Here is a 22,307-nt window from a genome sequence, read left to right as displayed (position 1 = left end):
CAGTGGAAACTCAGGTTGAAGTCAGAATCTGGCTCGCCTACTAATTGGACCTGAGGTCTTAGGCAAAGGACTTAGCTTCTGCACCCACAAACTGAAGGAATGAGCTTGTACCTCCCAGCAGGGGTTTTGGTAAGAGTAAGACTCTGGCCTGACCTGTGGTGGCGCAGTGGATAAAGCGTCGACCTGGAAATGCTGAGGTCGCCAGTTTGAAACCCTGGGCTTGCCTGGTCAAGGCACATATGGGAGTTGATGCTTCCAGCTCCTCCCCCTCTTCTCTCTCTCTCTGTCTCTCTCTCTCCTCTCTAAAATAAATAAAAAAAAAATTTAAAAAAAAAAGAGTAAGACTCATGCCAAGCACCCAGCACAGTGCCTGGAATGCCCTTGGAAACCTTTTCCCCTCTTTTCCTGAGCATTGCCAATCTTTAGGGCATTGATGGCCACAGAATGGCCAGAATTCGGGCTCTAGCCTTCCACACCCAGGGCTTCTCTCACACTCCATGAGCCTCTGGGCTTTCAGATGTGTGGACATCAGGAAGAGGTGACCGCTGAGGGGCTGACAGAGAGGAAAGAGGAACACATGCTCTGGGGCATTTGTACATGGACATCTATATGAAAGCAACAAGAGCTGAAGAAAGGGTGGCTCTGTGTCCTAGAGAAAAGGTCATCACAGTGCAAATGCTCTCCTTAGGAAGGCAAAGTCACAGGGTGACAGCTAGGAAGAGACCTACCAAAAAGTTCAAGTAGAACAAGGAGTTCTTGAAGAACCACCTTAACTCCCTCCTGGTCATGCAGGATGATCTCTTCACTGGCCTTGGACCTCCCTGCAGTAGCTCATCCCATTGATGGTTAGCTCCCCAGGCGAGAAATTCTACTTTCTCCCCAGCAGAAATTGGCCATTTTGAACTCCCTGACATTAGAACCCACTCTGTGCTGGGCCAGCCCTCAACTAGGTTGACCTGTGGCTTCCTTCCTCTGGAGGCAGAAGAACCTGGTGGTGGTCAGGCCCCTGGATTTGAGATTCAGGAGGGCTGGGTTCAAATGACAGCTATTACTCAACAGTTAAATAAAACCTATTTGTGCCTGACCAGGCAGTGGCACAATGGATAGAGCACTGGACTGGGATGCATAGGACCCAGGTTTGAAATCCTGAGCTCATCAGCTTGAGTGCAGGCTCATCTGGTTTGAGCAAGGCTCACCAGCTTGAGCCCAAGCTTGCTGGCTTGAGCAAGGGGTCGCTCGGTCTACTGTAGCCCCCCAGTCAGGGCACATATGAGAAAGCAATCAATGAACAACTAAAGAGCTGCAATGAAGAATTGATGCTTCTCATCACTCTCCCTTCCTGTCTGTCTCTATCTGTCCCTTTCACTGTCACATAAAAAACAAACCTATTTGTTTTCTCATCTGCAAAATGGGAATACATGGTACCTAGCTCATACAGGTGTTAGAAAGATCAAGTGAAACCACAGCAGTGATAAGCTAAGCAAACTGTCTAGCATTGGTACTCAATAAATACAAGTTCACAGTTACATCTTGAAGGTTAGCTACTACCATCAGCTTATGAAAGTAAAACTTATATGTGGGCAGAGAAATCCCTGAAAATCCCATAAACTGCCCAGGGAGTCTGAAAATACTGATATTCACAGACCACAGTGGAGACCTACACATGGCTCCTAAATCCAAAACATCACTGTGTCCTTAGCTAAGTATCTGATCAAGCAGCTGGCTTGGGGCCTCTGGGTTGCACAGAAAGGTACATAATTGAACACTCCCAACAAGACTCCTTTGATTCAGGCCACTGAGATCTCCAGCCCCCCACACCCCTAGCCCCAGCCCTCTCGCTTACCAGGGGACGGGCAGATAAGGTTCCTAGGATGCTTTCAGTTTGGGCAGTAAGACTATACCTGAGTTAGAGAAAGCTCACCATGCTAGGGTCTCATTGCAGTCTCTGTGCTTGTACTCTCCTAGATCAGGAGCCAGAATTACACCTGGTCCTGGGACCAAGGCCAAGTCTGTTTTCCCTCCTAAGACAGAGGTCTCCCTGTGACAGAGATCTGGGGAAGAGCCAAAGGTCTACTGCCCTCATATTCCTTCTGGAAACAAGAGCTTCTATGGTGGCACCACCCTGTCTCCTGCTGTGGAGGGGCAGTGAGGAGCCCAGGCCATGTGGCTTAGAGAAGGCACCAAGAGAAGGGTATTTATCTGATTCAGTGCTTGGGTATGGGTTAGAAAGCCAAGATGCCCATCTCCACATGCAGACAGCACTGGGACACTGTTCTTTCCCACATTCTTTATTTAATTAAATTGCTTCCCACTCTCAGCCGGCCTCTGGTGGCATACATGGATGAGTATCAGATTGTGGCCCCTGGCAAAAGGGAAGATGCAGGGCCCAGATCTCCAAGGACCAAAAAAGCAGCAGGTGGATAGTCTTGGGAAAGAAGGAGAGTCAACTTCGAGCTGGACAAGATTCGGGGAGGGGCAGAGGAGCTCAAAAGTCCAAGGTACTGGCTGGGGTTGAGGGCAGCCCTGGAGAAAGCCCAGCAGTCTCCAAGGCAGCACTGTTTGGGAACCTGTCTGTTGAGGTCTCCACCATTTTTATCTTCCCCATGCCTAGGGTGCCATCTCAGGCAGTGGCTTTGTCTCAGCTGTCTCCACGTGCTTCCTATGAGCTACATGACCCTGGCCCTAGGGTCAGGCCATACCACCAGAGCTTTTTCCTCCCAAGGGCTGGCGGCAGCAGCTTCCTGCTCTTGTTCAAGCCCCTGGGCTACCTGGCTGTCCTGCCTCTTCTCAGCCTCGTCCCTTACTGGCCCAGCCAGTCCCCTGCACTCAATTCCTTCTCCTGAAATGTTCAGACTGATTTCCGTTTCCCTGGTTGGACCTGACTTGAGATACCTAAAGGGCACGTTAGGTCCAAAACTAGGCTCCTGGTTTTTCTCCACAAGCCCCTGTCTGCCCATCTTAATAAATGACCCCATCAGCCACTCACAGTTTGGGCCACAAAGTTAAGAGTCATTCTGAATCCCTCCCTCCCTCACCCTGACATCCATACCACCCTTACACCCTTTCCCACATCCTGCTCTGTCCCTGACTCTCCTCCTATGGCCACCACCCTGATCGCTTGTACCCCCTGCGGTGTCTCTCATCTTTCCAATCCATTCTCCAGACCACAGCTGAATAATCCCTTAAATAGGTACTTCGGATCCTGTCACACCCCCTCATAAAACTGACCAACTGACTCCCATTGCCCTGAGAACAAAACCCCAATCCCTACCTGAGGCCTGGTGATCCATCCACTGCCTGACCCTGGCCCTGTCATCTCTTCACACTCAGGTGGGGTCATACTGGCGAGCTTTCCAATCTTTCCATTAAAACAAGCTGGGTCCCACCTCAGGGACCTTGTTCCCTCTGCTCGAAACCCACTTCCCGCAGCTCTTCCCATGGCCAATTCCTTTCAGTCTTTATCTAGCTTCTTGGATGCCCAGTTGACTTTACCCTTCGGTAAAGGCAACATCAGTCACATGAGATCAGGAACCTTGTCTTGGTTCCTGTTTGCCTGGTGCCTTCAATAGTGTCTGGCACACAGGAGGTACTCAATAAATAATTGTTGAATATACAACAGAGGAGGCCCTGTCTGGGGACCCCCAGGAGAAGGGAACCAGAAGTTTCTGGGGCTAAAGTACCCAGAGGCCCCAGATGGAGCTCTAAGCCCAGGACCCTGTTAGGGTACTTGGCTGCTGTGGCTGAGGACCTGGCCTCAAGTCAGAGGGACATGCTGGTGAGGTTGTCCTGGCTCAACAGTCCCTTCCGACCTACACCAGCCCCATGCCCACTGCCCCCAGCACCACCACTGCCCACACAGTACTCATGCAGCCTGTGCCGCAGCGTGACGAGGGCCGAGCCCAGGCAGGCGCCATTGGGTGCATGGGGCCCACCAGGCAGCTGGAGCAGCAGTGTGGCCACACCAGCCATGCCATCTTCTGTTGGCTCAAGGGTGATAGGCCCAGCTCGCAGGCCCGCAGTGGTGGTGGGGATGGCTGGTGGGCAGCAGCCCCCTCCCACAGGTCCCCAGGGCCCACCGGCTCCTGTCAGCAGCAGGGGTGCCAAGAAAGGCTCCGAGCGGCGAAAGGCGGGTGGCGGGAGTCCAGTCGGCTTCCAGGCAGGAATTGGGGCAGTAGGGTCAGCTGGGAAGCAGACAGTGACCTTGGCAAAAGGGCGGCTGGCCATCTTGGTCATCTCTTGCAGGTGCCGGCGCTGCTCCTGCCGCTGGTCCAGGGCCTGCTTGGCCTTCCAGAGCAACACACAGAGTGAGAGGAAGAGGAAGAAACAGGAGAAGAAGACGGAGAAGAAGACAAACAGGTCGATGTGGGCCTGGTCCTGCCGGAAGAAGAGCAGGCCCTGTGAGTCAGCTGAGCCATTGGCACCGGGTCCATTTGGGTCTCCCACGCCCAGTAGCAGCAGGTAGAAGCGGCTGGACTTGAGGGCGTGGTGTTCATGCGGGTAGGTGATGACCAAACGGTCCCGCACACTGCGAACCACCAGCACTGCTGAAGGCTCCGTCACTGTCACGTAGGTGATCAGGCCCCGTGGCCACACCTCACGCACCCGTGGCTCCACTGGGGTGGCTGGCCCACTCCCAGCTCCTGGTACCCCCAGATCCCCAGCCCCCCGGGACCCGCCATCTGCAGGGAGTGGGGGCGGCGGTGGGGGTGGGGGTGGCTGGATATGCACTGTGTGGACACCTGTGTCAGGGGCCACGCGGACCACAAAGGTGTCATAAGAGGTGGACACATAGAGGTCCACGGCACCAAAGGTCACGTCTAGCGTCAAGCGGATGTCCACATTGGTGAACTTGGGCTGCACTCCAAAGAGGACAGTGCGGCCAGGGCCCAGGGCCCGGCGCTTGGGCTCATGGAAGCAGTTGGTCTGGGATGTTGGGTCCAGGCAGCACTCCTGCTCCACAGAGATGAGGCGGTAGCATTGCTGGCCACCTAGCGGGCTCCCATGGAATGACTCCCGGCACTTGGCACACTGTGGGCAGGGGTGGGTAGAGGCAGCCATCAGGGTAGAGTTCAGTGCCCAGCATTCCCCCAAACAGGACTGAATTCTGTACGTTAGTAGCCAAGGCTCCCGTCTCCCTGCCCCAGTGCCCCAGAAGCTACATTGGCCAGTCCTGAACCTCCCCGACATAACATGGATGCTGCAGGACCCTACACTCCAGTGCTACTACCCCTGGTGTCACCCCAGTGAGGACAGCACCCTGAGGCCGAAACCTCCAGAACGCCGAGGCACAGCGATGAAGAGCTCTGCTGGATCCCGGCTCCACCTCCTCACTAGCTGTGCAGCCTTGAACTAGTAACTGAACCTCACTGACCTTGAGATTCTTCCTTGTGCGCAGGTAGCAAACATAGCTGGCCCACAACCTGCTGCCATCACGGGCAGAGCGCAGGGTGGTCGGCCGCACTGTGTCTGCGCTGTGCTGGCTTACCTCAAGCCTTTGTGCTGGCTGGTCCTCTTCCTGAGTCCTTCTTCACCAGCCCTTGGCCCCCACCCCCACCATCTGCTTCTCTGGCACCCTCATGTCCATCATCAGGCTTTTACTCAGGTGTCAGCTTCTCACTGAGGCCTTCTTTGGCCACAGTATCAACTATTTTCACTCCAATACTTCTTAGCCCTCCTTTCTGCTCGTCACTACCACACTGTGCATCTGACTTATTCATTTGTTTGTTGCTGGACTCCTCCATGAGACTGTACATTTCTTGAGAACAGATCATTTTGCCTGTTTTTGTTCCCTGCTGTACCCCAGCGCCTTGCACAGTGCCTGCCGTGTAGCAAGTGCTCAGGAAATGTGTGCTGGATAAGTGGGTGGATTATAGCTCTTTTGATTCCTGCAGTCCAACAGAAACCACTCAGGCTCTAGGATCAGACCAGGGGCAGTCCAGGCTCCAAACTCAACTGGTTGTCTGACCTAGGACCGGATATGGAATGTCTCAGTCTTATTCTCCTCTTACATCTACACCTCAACAAGGCCCCAGCACAGCCCTGATGAGCCTTCCACATCTGTGCTGCCTCTACACAGCATGGCACCAGCTCAGTGACAGGCATCCCCCACTAGTTTCTATTGCTATCTTTATTAAATCTAAAGAAACCGCCTGACCAGGCAGTGGCGCAGTGGATAGAGCGTCGGACTGGGATGCAGAGGACCCAGGTTCGAGACTCCGAGGTCACCAGCTTGAGCACGGGCTCATCTGGTTTGAGCAAAAGCTCACCAGCTTGAACCCAAGGTCGCTGGCTCCAGCAAGGGGCTACTCTGTCTGCTGAAGGCCCACGGTCAAGGCACATATGAGAAAGCAATCAATGGACAACTAAGGTGTTGCAACACGCAATGAAAAACTAATGATTGATGCTTCTCATCTCTCTCCATTCCTGTCTGTCTGTCCCTGTCTATCCCTCTCTCTGACTCACTCTGTCTCTGTAAAAAAAAAAGAAAGAAAGAAAAAAAAAAAAAGAAACCGCTGCTTCAGAGCTACCGACACAGCTGTTGGAGGAGGAGGGCTGAATTCATCTCTGGGACTTTTGTATTTTTTTGCAATGGCCAATGGGACTTTGATTATGCATCAAGAAAGCAAAAATTCTGGTCCAGGATGGAAATGTCAGGCATCAGTAAGGCTTGTGAAGGGAGCTCTGTTGCCATTTTTGGTGGAGTTGCATCTTTGCAGAGATGTTTATATAGATGGGTGGGGAGACTGAAGCAAGCAAAAGATTTTCTCTACCCTCTGAACTAGAGAGAAGGTCAACAATATCGTTAACCCAACATCATTAGGTGGGAGTTGCAACTTGAAGGAAAACCTGCCTGAGAATGAAACCAATACAGAGGAAAGCGGAGTCAAGATGCAGGGAAAGAGATACTCCTGATGCTGTTGTGTGAGCACCTGGATCCAGCCATTCCTGAAGGTAGACTCCAGATCTCAGTTTTGAGAGCCAGTACATTTCCTTTTTTGCTTAAGCTACTACAAGATGGGTTTTCTGTAATTTGCAACCTTTAAGTTGTGACCATCTGTAATAGAGTCTGTCTCCTCATCAGCCTAAGAGAGCCCTCTGGAGGCTCATTTCTGGGTCTCCAGCATCACTGCCCAGGGCCTGAAACTGCCTGGAGCTCAGAAACCATCCACCAAGCTGACCTTGATTCCACGACCACAGAGTTCAAAACCACAATGTTGGTCCTGCCTGGGCCAGGCTGCCTCCTCCCAGCTTTAATACCCTGGGGCTGTGGGACACTTGGCCCGTTACCCATTTCTCCTGCGCACCTGGTACTTGTAGCAGTCTCGGCGGTCACTGGGGGAGCTCCCCTGGCAGGTGCCCGTCTCTGTGTTGTTCTGACATGGGCAGCCTGTCCCGTCTTGCTCATTACATGTATCTGCATGGCCATTACACTGGCATCTAAGGAAGGGAGGAAGACAGGGGTTACAGTGCTCTCATGAACTACAGGGGCCCAGGCCAGATGCTGCATATGTGAGCTCCAATCCAGGCTAGAAGAGAAAACAGCCTCACGGAGGTCCAGCCCCTTTACACGGGCCACAGAGCCGGTAAGTGGCAGAGTAAGGACCAGAACCTAGCTTGGACTGACCACTCAGCAGGAAAGGGTAAAATGGGGAGGGTGTTCTGAGCCCTCTCCCTCAGCAGCCCTTTCCTTGCCCACCGGCCTCCATCAGGGTTGCTCTGTATCCTGCATTTCAGCACTGCCTCTGCGGCTGGGGGTCTCCTATCTGAGTCCCACACCTGCCCTGGCCTAGAGGCTCCCTGCAGATTTCATCTTCTCCTGCCGCAGGGCAGAGGGCTGTGAAGGGGTGTCTGGCTCCCAGAGCTATGCCCAGTAAACAAAACAAAGGGCCTGGGCCCCTTCTACTTACTTGGTACACTTCCCATCCAGGAGGAAGAAGCCATGGAGACAGCTCTCACATTTGTCCCCATAGCTGTTATTCTGGCAGTTTACACACACAGCCTCATCTTCACTAGGACCCTCTGTCAACCAGTTTTCAATCTGGCCAAGGATGGACAGGGTGATCACGAAAGGGCTTGGACTAGCCCCCTACTCCCTCAGACCCAGGAGTTCAGGTCCACAGTTCTCTTCCCCTAGACCCAGGAGTCTGAGACCCTAGCCCCTTTTACCTCCTCTGGATCCAGTGAGTACTTCTCTGGCTCCCTCTTGGCCATTTCAAACTCCTTCCTGGAGACACAGACGTGGCTGTTGCCACGACAGAAAGTGTGGCAGGGCCGGCAGGTCCCGCCCCCCACAGCAGAACCCACGAATAGTGGGAGGCACTGCTCACAGTGGCTGCCCTGGAAACCAGGGACAATGCAGTCAGAAAGATCAGAGAATCATGAGGGGTAGGGGAGAGGTGCATGAGTGGGGAGGTCACAAGTTCTGAGATCCCCACCAAAGGACAACAGGATTAGCACTTAGCTTGGACAATCCCAGTCTATGTGTGGTTTGCTCCTCTGCCTTCACTTGCATACCTCCAGCGATGTGGGGTTCACTCCCTTTACAGCCCAAGTTGTTGAGCTCAGATAAAGCCCTTCCCTAAACTATCCAAAATCCTCCTCCACAGACACCCTCCCAGGCCCAGCACCAACTCTATCCAAGGCAGCTCTTCTGTGAATCAAATCTGGTCAGTGTCCCCAAGGTCTTCTCACACCTCTTTGGGACAGGGTCATCCCATCTCCTTCTCACCCCCCATGCCTGGTTTATTGGGGCTTGAACGAGGTTCAAGATGCCTGAATATGGGCTGAAGTCAAGAAGGGCTGGGTCCCAGGGCCAGGCTTTGAGGCCTGGATGGCTCACCTTGGTGTGGTTGTGGCAGAGCAGGCAGTGGTCATGGGCCCCCACGCCAGCACACTCACTGTGGCGGTTGCAGCGACACTCTGTGGAGCAGTTGCGTCCGACAAAGCCAAAGTGGCAGCGGCAGTGGTCAGGCTCCACGCACGAGCCATTCACGCAGCCCTGGGCGCACACAGGGCGGCACAGCCCCGTCACACTGCAGGGGTGGGGAGGGGTCAAGGCAGGGCAGCAGCAGAGCCCACCACTCACTGTCCTCATCCCTGCTCTGATCCAGCCCTCTCCCTGCTTCAGGATCCAGCCCACGCTCCCTTCTTTCTGAGGTACCCCATCAAACTCACAGCCCAGTCCTCCACCCACAAGCCCCCCTGGACCAATCCCATCACCATCATGCCTTGGCCCTCTTCTTCCAAGTCCTGCTTTCATCTTACATCATCCTTTACCGCTCCTCACAGACTCTCCCACCCCATAGTCTGTCTGGTCCCTCTTCCCCGACCCTATCCCGGTCCCCGGTCTGGCTGTAGCCTCACTTGTCCATGGTATAGCCGGTCTTGCAGCTACACTCATAACCATGGGGCTGGTCGTGGCAGTTCTGTGTCTCGTTGCAGTCATGGTGCCCATTTGCACACTCGTCCTCAGGGGGGCAGGACAGGAAGGCCCAGGAGGCCCCAGAACGCTCACATGTCAGTCCTGTCACAAGATACAAGGCCTCACTGGGGGGCCTCTGTACCACCCAGCCAGCCACCCAGGCCCTTGCTCCTACTACCCCTGAGTCCCACTTCTGAGATACCCCCCAGCGCTCCTCCATGCTCTGTGCCCTTCTCACCCGCCCCCTGAGCCCCTCTTACCATCACGGGGGCCACTGAGTCCACCCTCGAGGCAACGGCCACTCCCATCCTGGCCCCCCCAGGCACACCAGCCACAGTGGGGGCGCCGCAGGCACAGGGCACACTGGGTTGCCTGACCACAGCCCAGGGAGCAGCTCTCGGGCCCACGGAGTAGCCGTCCACAGCCTCCAGCCATACATCTCAGGGGTAGGTACGAGGGGCTCAGACACTGTCCAGGGGAAGGGAAATGTAGATGCACTGGGTCAAATAAACATATCCTGGGATCTTCCCAGGTATACCTCTTCCCAGAGATCTTACCCACCCTGGCTGCAGCTGGGTAGACCAAAGTGGACACCAGCTGAGGTCACACTACATTCTCTCTCTCAAGCATCTATAACTAAGTCAGACTAGGGACATCTTTGAACCTAGGAGATTATGCAGACCAGGGCTGGCAAGACCATTTGGATAAGCAAGACAGCAATGAAGAGGAGAGGAAGAAGCAGGAAGAGTGGAGAAAGAGGAAATCAGAGATGAGAACCACACCCCCAAACACAGGTGAGAAGCGGCTCTCCAGCTCCAGCTCCTGTTCCTGGTGCCGCCTGGCTGCACTCTCCACCCTGGCTTCCAGGAGGTGCCGCTGTGCTGGTGTAATGAGTCCCCTTTACCCACCTGGCTGGAGGCACAATTGCTTCTTACAATCAAAGGCAGGCACTGATCCCAGATAGAGACAGAAAGCAGTATCAGGAAGGGGGTTGTAAGACACAGTTGCTTAAAAACAAAACAAACAACAACAAAAAAAAACGGACCTGGCTACAGGGGCAAAAGTATGCTCCCACCCTAGGCTGGAAAGCTGAGGAGTCCCTGGTCAGGGTGAGCAGCAGCTCACACACCATCACTCATCGTGTCCTGGGACCCAGACAAGGCATGCAATGAGCCTTAAGTAAAGTGTAAGAGGAAAGAGATTAGTCTGGGCTGACTGACTGACCGCACTTAGGAAAAAGCAAAGCCACCATGCAATCCTGAAATAGAAAACCCTGATTGCTGTGGCCAGAGCTTTGAACCTATTGAGGATTACGGCAGTGATGAGCTGAGTATTGCTCAACTGCCAAAATCTCTGCCAGGATGGGCCTCTCGATTTAAATTTAGTTCACCTATTGGCAGATAGCAGAGCAATCCGGGAGAGAATGCCGAAGCCCCAGTCTGCACAGTGCTTTCTGCTGTGACCTCCCTAATGGCCAAATGCAATGCTGCCCAACACTGTAACTGCATTTCCTGTGTTCCTGGCAAAGACATAAGAATGTAAGTTCCAAGTGCAGCATTTGAACTCGTCTATTGGCATGTACCCACAGCCTGGCAAAATACCTGGGCATAAGCAAGGCGCTCAAAAAGAATTTGTGCCTGACCTGTGGTGACGCAGTGGATAGAATGTTGACCTGGGACACTGAGGTCCCCGGTTTGAAACCTCAAGGTCACTGGCTTCAACACAGGCTCATTGGCTTCAGAGTAGGCTTGCCAGCTTGAGAAAGGGGCCACTGGCTTGGCTTAAGATGCCCTCCCCAAGGCATGTATGAGAAGAAATCAATGAACAACTAAAGTGAAGCAACTATGAATTGATACCTCTTACCTTTCTCTTCCCTCCCTCTCTCTCCCTTCCTCCTCTCTCTCTCTCTCTCTCAAAATAAATAAATAAATAAATAAATAAATAATAATAATAATAAATTTGGTGAAGGGAGACAGGGAAGGAGAAAAAAAGCTAGCCAGCCTGGAAAGGAAGTACTCTGTTGCCTGGGCCAGGATCTGAGGCCAAAGTCTTTCAAAAGAACAATGCTTGGATGGTTGAAACACGGCCACCCTTGAGCCAAATCGTAACAGGTTTAGCTGTGTTTGATCTGTGCTGTGATGTGGTTTTTAAATACTTGAGCCAAGTGCCCTGGCCAGTTGGCTCAGTGGTAAAGCGTCGGCCTGGCGTGCAGAAGTCCCGGGTTCGATTCCCGGCCAGGGCACACAGGAGAAGCGCCCATCTGCTTCTCCACCCCTCCCCCTCTCCTTCCTCTCTGTCTCTCTCTTCCCCTCCCACAGCTGAGGCTCCATTGGAGCAAAGATGGCCCGAGCGCTGGGGATGGCTCCTTGGCCTCTGCCCCAGGCGCTAGAGTGGCTCTGGTCGCAACAGAGTGACCCCCCGAAGGGGCAGAGCATCGCCCCCTGGTGGGCATGCCGGGTGGATCCCAGTTGGGCGCATGCGGGAGTCTGTCTGACTGTCTCTCCCCATTTCCAGCTTCAGAAAACTACAAAAAAAATCCCAACCCCCCCCCCCCCCAAAAAAAAAACTTGACCCAAGTCTTGGCCAGTTAACTCGGTTGGTTAGAATGTCATCCCAACCCGCAGGTTGCGGGTTTGATCCCTGGTCAGGGCACATACAGGAACAGATCTATGTTTCTCTCTCTATCTAAAGAAAAATAAAAAGTAAAAAAACCTGAGCCGAAACTTTAACTGGAAGATTTCACAAAAACCAGAAGATTCAGTGGAAGTCCTCTCACATTCAAATGCAGACTTTTTACACTCTCCATCACTTCCTCATGCCTCAGGCACAGAGGGCTGGGGCGGCACATGCCCTCCTGTGCTGCTTTCTGGTCCCTAGGGCACCCACAATTACAAATACTGGCAATCTCAGTAATATTTGGGGAAAACTTCTATCACCAGACAGACCCTAGGCTCGGGGAGGGGAGGCCTCTGCTTGTTAAAGACCCACACTGTAGGGTGGCACTGAGAGCCCCTCCCTACCCTATGCAGGGATCTTTTAGGTGTGTCCAAGGAAGTAGAGATTGGCAATCCTCCCAGTGGGCAGTACCTGGGACGTTACTGAGTTTTACTTAATAGTAGGTTGTGCTCCATGTTCTCAATACCTACTCCATTTAATTTGTACAACCTGCCACCTGACCGGGAGGTGGCGCAGTGGATAGTGTCGGACCGGGATGCGAAGGACCCAGGTTCAAGACCCTGAGGTCACCAGCTTGAGCGCAGGCTCAGCTGGTTTGAGCAAGGCTCACCAGCTTGAGCCCAAGGTCGCTGACTTGAGCAAGGGGTCACTTGGTCTGCTGTAGCCCCCCAGTCAATGCACATATGAGAAAGCAATCAATGAACAACTAAGGTGCCAAAACAAAGAATTGCTGCTTCCTATCTCTCTCCCTTCCTGTCTGTCTTTCCCTATCTGTCCCTCTATCTCTCTGTCATCAAAAAAAAATTTTTGTCCCTGATGTCCTGGCACAAAGCTACTAAAATGCTTGGAATTTCCTGAGTGATGGGAATGTCTTTTGTATTCACAAGGAGCCAATTTCTCACCTAAGTTTTTGTTACTGAGGTGACTTAGGGCAGAGTCACCAGAAAGACCAAGTGATTAGAGCAGTGGTCCCCAACCCCCAGGCCGCGGACTGGTACTGGTCCGTGGGCCATTTAGTGCCAGTCCGCAGAGAAAGAATAAATAACTTACATTATTTCCGTTTTATTTATATTTAAATCTAAACGTTTTATTTTTAAAAAATGACCAGATTCCCTCTGTTACATCTGTCTAAGACTCACTCTTTTTTTTTTTTTTTTTTTTTCTTTCATTTTTTCATTTTTCTGAAGCTGGAAACGGGGAGAGACAGTCAGACAGACTCCCGCATGCGCCCGACCGGGATCCACCTGGCACGCCCACCAGGGGCGACGCTCTGCCCACCAGGGGGCGATGCTCTGCCCATCCTGGGCGTCGCCATATTGTGACCAGAGCCACTCTAGCGCCTGAGGCAGAGGCCACAGAGCCATCCCCAGCGCCCGGGCCATCTCGGCTCCAATGGAGCCTTGGCTGCGGGAGGGGAAGAGAGAGACAGAGAGGAAAGCGGGGCGGAGGGGTGGAGAAGCAAATGGGCGCTTCTCCTGTGTGCCCTGGCCGGGAATCGAACCCGGGTCCTCCGCACGCTAGGCCGACGCTCTACCGCTGAGCCAACCGGCCAGGGCAAGACTCACTCTTGACGCTTGTCTCGGTTACGTGATACATTTATCTGTCCCACCCTAAAGGCTGGTCCATGAAAATATTTTCTGACATTAAACTGGTCCGTGGCCCAATAAAGGTTGAGGACCACTGAATTAGAGGGCTGTAGCTTTTACTCCCACCCGCTGACCTGGGAGTGGGGTTGATGATTGAGCTCTATGAAAACTCTTGGAAAAAAAAACAGGGTTGAGAGTTGATGAACCCATCCACTGGGAGGCTGGTGTGCCCAGAGATGGAAAACTCCACACCCCTCACCTGGCCCTATTCATCTCTTCCACTTGGTTCTTCCTAAGTTGCATCCTTTATAACAGGGGTCCCCAAACTTTTTACACAGGGGCCAGTTCACTGTCCCTCAGACCGTTGGAGGGCCAGACTATAAAAAAAACTATGAACAAATCCCTATGCACACTGCACATATCTTATTTTAAAGTAAAAAAACAAAATGAGAACAAATACAATATTTAAAATAAAGAACAAGTACATTTAAATCAACAAACTGACCAGTATTTCAATGGGAACTATGCTCCTCTCACCGACCACCAATGAAAGAGGTGCCCCTTCCAGAAGTGCGGTGGGGGCAGGATAAATGGCCTCAGGGGGCCGCATGCGGCCCGCGGGCCGTAGTTTGGGGACCCCTGCTTTATAATAAACTGGTATCAGTAAGTAAATGTTTCTCTGAGTTCTGTGAGACTTTTTTAGCAAATTATCAAACCTGTAGAAAGAGTGGTGAGAAATATTTAAGCTGATCAGGACACCTGGATTTGTGACCAGTATTTGAAGCAGGAGCAGTCTTTCAGGACTGAGCCCTTTAACTTGTGGGATCTGATGCTCACCCCAGGTAGATGTCAGAAGTGAACTGAATGTTTAGACACCCAGAATGTGTCTGGAGAATTGGTAAATTTGTCAATGGTGTTGGAAACACCTCAGATGGGGTCTGTTGATATCACTCCTATTTTACCAAAGATCCGTGTAGGCTCATAGGTTTAGATGTTGACTAGTCACACCTTGACTGAGTCTGGCACAATAAAGATATGAACAGGAAGTGGATATCAGTAGGAATCAGAGATTTGGAACTCTGGCCCAGTGACGCTGCTTCCAGATATGACAGCAGATGAATCTTTCTTGTCTCCTTCTGGGATGGGGTGGAGAAGGGTAAATGCCTTCATCGTCTGTCACTGGGATAGCTAAATTGTACTAGGCAGAGGCACCTTAGGAATGGACTTTATGAGAGACCATGTGCTGGGCAGAGAAGGGGTAGACTGTCATTGGTGTATATACAGTGCCTCCTCAAACCTTCCAGAATCATCTCTCCAGCTCACAGCCACAGATGAGGGGTGGATCTAAACTGCCATGTTAGAACCGTGTGCTCCTACTCTTCCCTGGCTGTCTCCTTAGACCAAGGCTGGACACCTAATTCCTGAGCTGTGCTGAAGTCCCTCCAAGAAGGTCAGTGAACTGATGAAAAGAGATGACTGTGGTCGCTGGAATTAGAAAGTCACCTAGACTGAGGGCCAGGGCTGCTGTCTGAGGCTGTGTGTGCTGATGAATCAGGCCAAGAGGAACTGGAGGATGGAGATGCGCAGAGAACAGCTGAGTTCAGAAACCGCCTGGCCCACAAACTATGGAATAGCAGTATTTCCTGTTCCTAGATTCCCTCAAACACCCCCAGTTCCTTATAATAAAACCAGCTCAAGTGAGCTTCTGTTTCTTAAAAGCAAAAGTTCTAAGTGCAGAGAGAGAAAGAAATGGAGAAGGGAAGTAGAAGGGTTTGGGAGGGAGAAGGGATGATAGAAGAGTCATGGAAGGATTGGGTGTGGAGAGCGCGAGCAAGAGGTGGAGAGAGCGTGGCTAGAAGACACACAGGGAGACTCACAAGGCAACAAGGGAAGAAAGGGATGCTGGGAGGAGAGAAGACAGAAAGTGTAATGATGAGACCACAGCCAGGGAGATGGAGAGGGGAAGGACAGAGCAGGAGGTGGTGGGGAGAGTCAGCGTGGGGCGGAGAGGACAGAGCCCGGGACCCCCTGGCGGAATGCAGTACCTGCTGGAGGCTGCTGCTCCAGACACAGTGCTGCCAGCCTCCATCTGCACCCTTGGAGTCCAGGCAGGAGGTGCAGTTGGGCAGGAGGTGACAGGGAGTAGGACAGGGCAGTGGGGGCGATGATTCCACTGGCATCGGGGACACGTTCAACAGAGAGTGGCTGAAGCATGTCCAGTCATAGGTGGGCTGCACTGAGAGGATGCGGCGGGTCTCCCCTAGGGTTGGGGGCATAGTCGTTAGAACAGAGTCCGGGCCCCCAGCCCTTCCCTGCTCAGACCCGGAGGTCCGGGCCCCCAGCCCCTCCTCCCTCAGACCCTGGAATCTGGGCCCCAACCTCACCACCCTCAGATCCAGGAGTCCTGGCCCCCAAATTCTCCTCTCAGGGACAAGCATCAATGCTCACCTGTCCTCTTGAATTGCCGCGTCCACATGCACTTGCCTTCCCTGGTACACTGCTCACAGTCCGCAGCCCCACATGCAGCCTCTGAGCAGTTCCCTGCCCAGAAGACCTCTCGCTGATTGATCCGACAGTCATTCTCTGAGGTGCAGGACCCATTGCGCCCAATGCAGGCGCCCTCAGGACAGTTGGTACACCACTTACAGCGGGGGGCAGATGCCTGGATGGGGGAAGACAGGCTCTAGCAGGTGTCCCCAAACTATGGCCTGGGGCCGCATGTGGCCCCCTGAGGCCATTTATCCAGCACACCCCCCCCCCGCCGCACTTCCAGAAGGGGCAACTCTTTCATTGGCGGTCAGTGAGAGGAGCACTGTATGTGGCGGCCCTCCAACGATCTGAGGGACAGTGAACTAGCCCCCTGTGTAAAAAGTTTGAGGACCCCTGCAAAGGGTCCTGGCATTCCCAGCCTCCCCCTCCCCCAGCTCCTCCCACCCAATCATAGCTGAGGAGCATGGTGGTTCCCGAGCCCCTCCCACCCTCACACCACTCACTTCTCCCTCTCCAGGCTTCAGAGTCCAGGGATGGCGGGCTAGGCACTCACTGCAGGTCCGGAGACGTCGACATTCCTCAGGGGAGCGAGGCATTGGGGAGCAGGGCTCGTCGGAACAGCCTAGCCTGGGGGGGCAGGACGCCTTGGCTCATCACACCCAGCCAGGCCCATGTGTTCCCCTCCTGTCCTCACCTCTTCCTGGACACCATCCTGCAGGCCCCTGATGTGTGTCCCAAGCTGCACTCAGCATGGGACTCACAAGTCTGCTCCTTTTCCATCCCACTTGCTAATGGTCCCATGTCCACCTGTCACCTGGGCAAGAAACACTAGATACTTCCTCACATTCTCCTGCCCTTCTAGCCACCAAAGCTTTCTGCTTCCCGAATGTCTCCGGCCACCGCCGCCGGCCCAGCTCTGTGGCCCTTTGCCCACTTCAGTACTCCTCCCCTTGTCCTGATCACCTTTCCTGGCTCTGCCTGCCGCTGCCCCTTGCCACTCCCTCCCTCATAATACCCCTAAGGGCTTTCTGCCCAAGGCTGCCCCTGGCATCTCCTGCACAAATCTTTCTGGCGCCCTATCTCTCACAGTGACAGCGGACGTCCACAATCCTTTACACATAATCCTCGAAAGCCCATGTGCTTCAGAACTTTCCAGATTTCAGAAAAGCAGCAGGAGATGTACCCACTGTTACATAACACCCCTAGAGGAGTCTAGGGGAACACCCCGTAAATCTAACCCATTTTACTGGGACAAATAAAGCCAAATGAGTTTGTGCTAAACTGACAACAGCACTTTCAGCTCTCTGACTTTTCAGCTTCCTGAACTACAAGTGAAGGATCTGTGGACCAGGATGGAGCCCAGAGTCTCAGCAAAGCACTGGAAGTCCTTTCTGAGCTGTCTTCACCCAACTTTCCAGTCTCATTTTCCCCAAAATCAGATGGTCTTCCAAACACACAAGGCACAGCCCCACTTCTGAACCTGTGCTGGTGTAAAATCTCCTGGTCATTTAGGGCCCAGTTCAGACCTACCTCCTCCAGGAAGCATTCTTGAATGACACTCCAGCCCACAAGCAAGGCTTCCCCCTAGGGACATCCCCCACCTATCTGTGATGAGCTGCCCATTTTCTCATGTGAGCTGGTCTCCCAGCCCCGTCTAGCACAGCACCCTCTTCAGAGAGCACCAGTACTACCCGCCTGAGCTGCCAGTCAGCACGGTTACCTGTGGGCCTGGTCCCCGGACAGGCAGGCTCCATGGCACCAGGTGCAGGTCCCAGACTGGTTACAAGCTTCAGGCGAGGGCAGCAGGCGACAGGGGTCAGGAGGCAGGGTCAAGGCCAGCAGGCGGCCCAGGGCCACTCCCCCAAACCCCCCTGAGATATATAGGCGGCCCCCCACTGGCGCCACAGCATGAGCCACGGACTCCTCCATCGGGAACCCCAAAGAGGTCCGGCCTGGGGAAAGACAAAGCACTGTTCAGAAAGAGAAGAGGCAGGAGACTCAGGAAAGAGACCTACACAAGATACCAGTCAGAGAGGGAGACCAAGCAAGCAGTGAGGTAGTCTAAGAAGAGGATAGACAGACACTGCAGGACAAGGAGAGACAGATAAGGCTAGACAGGGCCCAGGGAATCAGACACAGCAAAACAAAAGAGAGGAAGAAAGACATATAGAGGAAAGAAAGAAACAGAGTGAAATTAAGAATGGAAATAACGAAGAATGTTGCAGTATAGGCCCTGATGGTTAGCTCAGCAGTAGAGCGTTGGCCCAGCATGTGGAAGTCCTGGGTTCAATTTCCGGTCAGGGCACACAGGAGAAGTGCCCATCTGCTTCTCCACCATTCCCCCTCTCTTTTCTCTCTATCTCTCTCTTCCCCTCCTGCAGCCAAGGCTCCATTAGAGCAAAGTTGGCCCAGGCACTGAGGATGGCTCCATGGCCTCCATCTCAGGCGCTAGAATGGCTCCAGTTGCAATGGAGCAATGCCCCAGATGGGCAGAGCATCGCCCCCTGGTGGGCATGCCAGGTGGATCCCAGTCAGGCAGATCCCAGTCAGGAGCATGTGGGAGTCTGTCTCTCTGCCTCCCTGCTTCTCACTTCAGAAAAATATATTTAAAAAAAAAGAGAGAGAGAGAATGTTGCAGTACAGCTCTACAGTTTTTTGGTTTTTGTAAAGCAAGTGCCTGGCTGAAGCTGTGGTTGCCAGGCATCCTTTTCAGAGAAGACTATCTGGAATAAACACACTACAGCTGCAGGACCAGATAAAGAGCCAGGCCACCCCCACCCTCCTCCACTGGGGCTCCTTTGTCTTAGAGGACTTGGCCGATTTCAATATCTAAAAATCTGGGCTAATTTGTTTTCTCCTAGGCCCCCACCATCAATCTTAACAAAAGCAGCAAAATAAAGGAAGGAGAGCCTCCCACTGAATGTTTAGATAACATGGAAGGGACAGAAGCTTTGAGAGAGTCTGAAGGGACCCCAGGGACTCCTAATGAGAGGGGTGTCCCAGGACAGGGGGTACCAGGGATAGCAATGTGGACTTACGGGTGAGATTAGGCAGGAGCCAAGTGTTGCAGTTGACCTGGTAGAACAGCACATCACTGCTGAACTCATTAGGGTCTGAGCGCCCCCCCAGGACCACCATGGTGTCCCCTAGCAGGGCTGAGGCGTGGAAAAGTCGGGGGCGGGGCTGTTGGGGAGACAGGTGGCAGGAGAGCCTATCAGAGCCCAGTCTTCTGCTCACTCTCTCAGCCCGCCATCCACTCCGATCTCCCTACATCCCAGCCTCCACCAGCCCACCCCATCTGAACCTTCCACAGATCTCACTTTCCTCCAGAAAACCACCCTTATTCCTCAGCAGCTCCTAGAGCCATCTCTGCTCCCTAAACACCCACATCCTGTGCTGCCTTCCAGGAACCTAGCCCAGATTGCTTGAGATGAACCCCACATTTTCATGCAACTTCATCAGCTACACTGGGAGCATCTGGGGTGAGGCTTGGGCCACTTCCTTCAGCCTCCTCTCAGTCCAGCCCCATGAAGGGTTTGGAAATAGGTTGGTAGGTGGAAAACGCAATTGTCTTTAACCAGTACATCCGATGTTACACATTCTGCCACATACCGGCTCCTTTCGCCTTGAAGGCAGGAAGTACAAGGAGCCTCAGTTTCCCAGCCCAGATAGGGAGGTCAGGAAGGGGTGAGGCCTGCCAGGGCTGTACCAAGAGTGGGAAGGAGCTGGGACAGAACCCAAGCCTCTGAACTCCTGGTCTAAGATTCTCTCCTCAAGGAAGGGATAGAAGAAGGGGAGACTTGGGATGCCACAGTTCAGTTCAAGGGACTGTAGGAGGGGGCAGAGAAATCCAGAGTTGAACCAGTCCCTGGATCATTGAGATAGGGGGCCCCCTGCCTCCTACATCCATCTATCTAGACCTCCTGTCCTGACCTTTGTCCCCTGAGAAGGGGCCAGCAGGCTCCAGGTGTGGTCAGGGCAGTGCAGGGAATAGAGTTCGGGGGATGGGGCCGCCAGCTCCACGTGAAAGCGGAAACCCCCAAACACATAGAGGGAGTCAGTGGCCTCGTGGTAAACCGCAGAATGACCATAAAGACCTGGTAGGGAAGAGTGAGAACAGAGACTGGGGAAGGCCTGGTGATCAGAAAGTCCCCCTCCCCCACCTTCCTGGGCTTCCTTCTCGTGACTCTGAGGCCACAGACTTAGGAGCCCTTCTCAACCCACCCCTCTCCCTAAGATTCAGAGAATGACCATCAGAGACTCTGAAAAAGTGAAGAGAGGGAGTCTCAGGTGACCAGAATGTCCTGGGGACAGTGACCAAATATAGGAGAGGTAGAGAAAGACTATCTGAGGGACAGTGATCTGGACCCTGGGGGAGAGAGATGGTGGCCCAGCATTACTGGACAGGAAGAGGGCAGTTTATCATGGAGTGAAGGGGTGGAGTGTTAAATAAAGAAATTGAACTTCTCATTCTCAAGAGATGGTACCTTAAGAATCTGGGTAGGGGTGAAGGGGAAGACAGGCAACTAACAAGGTATGGGGCACAGTGACCATAGAGTATGGGAGTGGATAGAGAGCCTACATGAAGCCCTGGATGGTCAGGAGGTCAAAGATGCTATGTTCTCCTGTCCCTAGTCCCACCTGTTGGAGGTGTCCCGCTCTGAGCTCCGGATACCCAGGTACCAGTTGCCAGATGGTACTCAAGCAGCTGCTGGTTGAAGCCATTTTCAGGTGAGTAACCACCCACCAGGAGCAGAGACAGACCTCGGCGGGCAGTAAGGGTGTGACCAGCGACAGCTGGCAGCTCCACAGACTGAGGGGCCTGTGGGACAAAGGGCAGAGGTTACAGGAAGCCAGAGCTCAGAGGTCATCTTGGGGGTAGAAAGGAGACTCAGATGCCCACAATCTGCTTGAACCACGAAGGAGCTAGTGAGCTGCCCAGGGCTGGTCAGACCACAGGCCCTCTGACCAGCCTGGTCCCAGCAAGTGTGCAGTAAACTTTTTGCCACTTCTACTCTCAATGTCACTTCTTCAGGTAGAGCAGCCCTTGCCTTTGGGAAGCCCTTGCCTCTCTGCTCTCACTCTGGCTGCACAGGGCTGACTATACCTGCTCCACTAGGCCACTAGGCCTGTTTGCCAGCCTCGATGACTAGGGCATCCTATCACATTGGCCAGAGACCAACTGGAGAACACAATGTGACCGAGGATGGCCAATGCAATTCGATTCTGGGACTTGTGCTGGAGCCCAGGCAGGAAGCCATGTCCCCTGGGAATGAAGCTGGCAGGAGTTTCTTGGTCATCTTTGCCAGAGCCTGGGGACTGGCAGTAGGGAGAGATGCTCACCTTCTCCTGCCGCCACTGCAGTGTGGTGAGGTTGAGGATCCAGAAATCCCGGGCGACACCCCCAGCCGTGAGCCCCCCCAGCAGGTACATGGCACCACGACCAGCAGGCACATAGGCAGCTGCATGGAAGGAGCGGGGTGAGGGGCCTGGGCCCCCGTCCTCAGCTCCTGCCAGCATCTGTGTCCACCGCCACTCGCTCACTGAGTACCTGGGACCAAGATGCAAAAAAGTAGCCTCACCTCACTGTCCAGGCATCCCAGCATCCCTTGGGAGACCCCCCTACTTGGCAGGTATCCCAGCATTCCCTGGGGTGACCCTCCACTACAGTCACTTTACCATCTATCCCCTGGGGTAGCACCACCCACATAAGTATCTACCCCTGATGTCAGACTCCTGTGACAAGTGTCACAGTGCCCTTTGGTGTGTGCTTTTTCAGCATCCTCCTGAAGGGATTCTTGTGTAGCAGACATCTCAGCAGCCCCTGAGATGACCTCTCATTCAGGTATCCCACCTCCCCAGGGCAGTTCTCACCTGTACAGGTTTCCCAGCAGCCCCTGGGGCAGGCCTAGGCCCCCAAACATCCATAAGGTAGCATCAGGTCCCTCCACCATAGTATGCCCCAAGCGGTGCAGGAAGCGGTTAGCAGTGTCCTGAGGTCGGGGATGGGGACATGTGGGGGTCAGGCTAAGGTCATGATGAAGTGTCAAGAGGAATATAGGATTTGGGGGATAGTTGCAGGAGTGGAGGAGAAAGAATGATCCAGGCTGTATGGCATCCCCCCAGAGACTAGA

The 22,307-nt window shown here is 53.5% G+C and overlaps 1 protein-coding gene across 2 annotated transcripts in view; it reads right to left on the bottom strand.

Moving 5' to 3' along the window:
* Window positions 1–344: 344 nt before the first annotated feature.
* Window positions 345–22,307, bottom strand: part of MEGF8 (multiple EGF like domains 8) — a 50,912-nt gene continuing 28,949 nt past the window's right edge. For both annotated transcript variants that reach the window (XM_066271978.1, XM_066271977.1), the window contains 16 exons: window positions 22,048–22,166; window positions 21,517–21,724; window positions 20,815–20,995; window positions 20,107–20,270; window positions 19,212–19,356; window positions 17,894–18,125; window positions 16,677–16,800; window positions 16,132–16,345; window positions 15,729–15,943; window positions 9,682–9,889; window positions 9,364–9,523; window positions 8,840–9,032; window positions 8,167–8,337; window positions 7,908–8,038; window positions 7,305–7,437; window positions 345–5,028 (listed from right to left, as the gene is read on the bottom strand). In XM_066271978.1, the coding sequence (XP_066128075.1) occupies window positions 3,760–5,028; window positions 7,305–7,437; window positions 7,908–8,038; window positions 8,167–8,337; window positions 8,840–9,032; window positions 9,364–9,523; window positions 9,682–9,889; window positions 15,729–15,943; window positions 16,132–16,345; window positions 16,677–16,800; window positions 17,894–18,125; window positions 19,212–19,356; window positions 20,107–20,270; window positions 20,815–20,995; window positions 21,517–21,724; window positions 22,048–22,166 (3,867 nt within the window). In that variant the 3' untranslated portion in view covers window positions 345–3,759. The remainder of the gene's footprint in view (window positions 5,029–7,304; window positions 7,438–7,907; window positions 8,039–8,166; window positions 8,338–8,839; window positions 9,033–9,363; window positions 9,524–9,681; window positions 9,890–15,728; window positions 15,944–16,131; window positions 16,346–16,676; window positions 16,801–17,893; window positions 18,126–19,211; window positions 19,357–20,106; window positions 20,271–20,814; window positions 20,996–21,516; window positions 21,725–22,047; window positions 22,167–22,307) is intronic.

This window comes from Saccopteryx bilineata, chromosome 3 (genome assembly GCF_036850765.1).
Source record: "Saccopteryx bilineata isolate mSacBil1 chromosome 3, mSacBil1_pri_phased_curated, whole genome shotgun sequence".
NCBI classification, from domain to species: Eukaryota; Metazoa; Chordata; class Mammalia; order Chiroptera; family Emballonuridae; genus Saccopteryx; species Saccopteryx bilineata.
This window is presented reverse-complemented; position numbering and strand designations above follow the sequence as displayed.